Raw genomic sequence first — 3,383 nt, 5'->3', positions numbered from 1 at the left:
TGATGTTTTGAATATTTTCTTTGGCAATTATATAAACTTCCATTTGATGTTTCTTTCTAGTGGGCTGTAACCCACAAGTGCAACGAGCTGCCGTCAGCAACTCCTTTTATTTTGTTTGCATTTAAAAAAATACTCAGATTGAGTTCCAAGGAATTTGTTTTGTAATTCTTATGAACCCTTTTAAATCCAATCTTCCAAGTTCCAACGAGCCCCCTTGGTCCAATTATCGCTGGGGACAGCTGTATACACCCTTCTTAGACCAGAACGGCTGAGAACCCATCAATCAAAATTTGAAAAATAAAACTTTAGCTTCTTGTGAGCTGTGTGAGTTCTTCAGATTCAAATCAGAGAGAGAGAGAGAGAGAATCCCGACGTCAAATTAAACATTTTGCAGAATAGATGATGAGCTTGCATCTCTTCTTTGTACATGGAAACGATCATCTTCCACACAACTAATTTTTATAAGAAACTTTAAATAAGGGAGACTGAAAGAAGCTACTAAGATCTAATTAAAGAAGTCGTTTTAGTCCTTCGAAGATTATTACTTTCTTATGTGATCCGAAACTAAAACACTACTCGATTCTGGTAAGTCCGATCCGCTTAATGGCGGCGTTACGAACGCTCTCCGGAGCCGGCGCCGGCATGCACGAGACACCGCCGACTCCGCCGTGCCCCAACCCCGACATGTAACTCTTCACCTCGTTCCGTATCATCTCCTGCATCACCGCCAAGAACTCGGCGCTGAAAGGAAAAGCCGAAGACGAAGATGACGGCGGAGGCGATAGCCGTTGGATCCTATCTGGACCGTTCTCCTGATCGGACGGGGATGGGGATGGGGATGGGGATGGGGATGGGGACGGCTCCGGCTGATCCAACCCGGGTAGAGAGAGGGAGAGGCTAAGGGAGGTGACCGGATCTTCGCCGCCGCTATTGGCGGTGCTCTCGATCTGATCTACGCCGCCGGGTCTGGGCAACGGGCGGTACACGATAGGGTAGCTCTGGTGGGTCGACTCACTCAGATCGGACGTCGACGGGCTCCCGGGGCTCAAGCAGAGCATCGGGCCGTCGGCGCTGCTTGCCCGCTTCAGAGGCCGCGCTGCCTCCGGTTCTTCCACCGCGTCGGAGTCGGCACTGGCGAGGTACTTGCGCTTGAGGGTGGAGTTCCAGTGGTTCTTGATGGCGTTGTCGGTGCGACCGGAGAGGAGGCGGGCGATGGTGGCCCACTTGTTGCCGACCCGGGCGTGGGCGCGGAGGATGGTGTCGTCTTCCTCGGGAGTAAAGGGGCGGTGCTCGACCTGTGGGCAGAGCTGGTTGCACCATCGGAGACGGCAAGACTTGCCAGATCTACCAGGTATGGATTTGCTTATCAGAGACCAGTTCCTTGCTCCGTGCTTCTGCACTAGGCGTTGTAGGGCTTCGTCTTCCTCGGGGCTCCATGGGCCCTTGATCCGATCGGTGTCTTTGTTTCTCGCCGTCGCCGTAGTCGCCATTAGAGAAAAATCGAACAAACCCTACCGTTCGATCCGATTGCGAAGTGCAGATTAGAGAAGAGGAGGGCGGTTTCTAGGACTGAGATAAGGTAAGTAGTGAGAGGTGCGGGGTAGAGATCGGGGGGGGGGAGACTCATTTATATAACGGAGAGGGGAGACGTCGGTGACCGGGAGCAGCCGGTTCGGGGCGACCGGTAGTAGGGCGTTGAGAGGCGCGAAAACCGCTTCTTCCAGGCAGTCGGTTGCTTGCTTACAGCTGGCGTCGCACACGCGTCGCTCGTCCCCTAGATCCTCTGCCCTCTTTTCTTCCTCTCTATTTTTTTTTATTTACCTTACCAAAATGCCCAAGAAAAATGGACGATATTTACCAATATCCCATACCCGATTCCCCATCGTTTCGTGTAAAATTAGCTCACCGAGATTCATGTAACTCTCTTCTGAAGGAAGGGAAACGATTTTGGAAAACGATTTTGGGATTAGGAAGTGCATCTAAACGGGGACGGAAATTTGAAGGGTGTACTGGCGCCAAAGAATCTCGCCAGCTTGCAAGCTATCCCACGCTTACCTAATAAAGTAGCTTAGCTTAAACTGATAAAGTGGGTCCTAGCATAGTCAAGGTTTGCTCAAAATAGATATATTTTAGAAACATATTTATGTTCATATACATACTATTTAAATTTTAATACATGTTCTAAATCATCAGATTAATGTTAACCTAGTTCTCTAATTGAGATAGCACAACACATGAGAAGGTTTCTGATGAAGTATTATCAGTAGACTTATGAGTCTAATACATGTGAGTGCTAATTAATTTATTTATATATATATATATATATATATAAGAGTTATAAAATTATTTTATAACAACTTTTATATTTAAAATCAGAGTTTTTGACCTAAATTTTATTTACCGAGGTATGTAATACTAAAATGAGTATATTTTACTGCACCTATTAGTAATCAACGTCTTCTTATAATATAAAGTCATAATTTGGTCAGCGCTTTATGTGTGGCTTAGTTTATTCAGTCAACATTTCATCTGAAAATAAAACAATTTATCTAGATAAATTATTAATAAGTTCAGTGAATTACGTTAATAAATCATCGATAATTTTAGTATTTTATTTTGGTAATTTATATGTATATATACGGACTAGTTGGCATTTTTATGGAAAACTAAAAGTAGAAAAAATTATTTAGTCTTTTAGTAATAAGTTTGGGATGCGACGACTCATTGTGATAAATATAGTCTGATAAAGGGTAGTTTGGTCAAAAAGCTGTCCGAAAGCATCCAAACGAAGCAGATGGTCCCGACTCCCGCGTTTCTTTTCCCCCTCCGTGGCTCCGTGCATGTGTACTGTGTACACGAAGGTACGTACGACGTTCATGGTCGAATTATTGCGAGTCATAGCCTAACTGGAAACCTCTATGCTTCAATTATGTATCAAATCTCTACTCACGTTCTAGTACTTGTATTTTATCGGCTACTACTAATACTAAATTATGACTGATCATGATAATATGATAATAAATCTGGAATGCGAAACCCACACCCACAGTAATAAAACATAATAAAATAGTAATAAATAATACTTCTACTACTAAATAAAAAAAATCTGAGCTAATTATAAATGAGAACACCAAATACAAGTAAACGGTAAAGAATATAGATCAGATTTATGTGGTCATATGTCTCTATTATTATCGACGAAAGATGCAACAAATCAATTCACTCATAGAGGTATAAATATAAGTTTCTCCAATCTCTAAACATTCTTCAATATAGCAGAGACATATTTTCACATAAAATTTATTTATAGGTAAGATTTAAAATTGGGAAGAAATTCACAATAAATGGCTATGAGCCCATTCGAACTTCCAATGCAAAATGAA

General features: G+C 42.9%; 1 protein-coding gene across 1 annotated transcript; it reads right to left on the bottom strand.

The window, feature by feature from the left end:
- Positions 1 to 359: 359 nt before the first annotated feature.
- On the bottom strand, positions 360 to 1,650 carry LOC140794430 (transcription factor MYB44-like). Its single transcript, XM_073146454.1, has one exon. It carries the CDS (start codon positions 1,488 to 1,490, stop codon positions 573 to 575), a length of 918 nt encoding a protein of 305 aa, XP_073002555.1. The 5' UTR covers positions 1,491 to 1,650; the 3' UTR covers positions 360 to 572.
- Between the last annotated feature and the right edge of the window lie 1,733 nt (positions 1,651 to 3,383).

The sequence above is a fragment of the Typha latifolia genome, chromosome 8 (genome assembly GCF_019914945.1).
Source record: "Typha latifolia isolate L0001 chromosome 8, TyphaL0001v2, whole genome shotgun sequence".
NCBI classification, from domain to species: domain Eukaryota; kingdom Viridiplantae; phylum Streptophyta; class Magnoliopsida; order Poales; family Typhaceae; genus Typha; species Typha latifolia.
The sequence above is the reverse complement of the archived record's forward strand: the minus strand, read 5'-3'. Positions and strand labels throughout refer to the sequence as shown.

Excerpts from the sequence above, each read along its gene's own strand:
- LOC140794430 (XM_073146454.1), bottom strand. The coding sequence starts at position 1,490 with ATGGCGACTACGGCGACGGCGAGAAACAAAGACACCGATCGGATCAAG.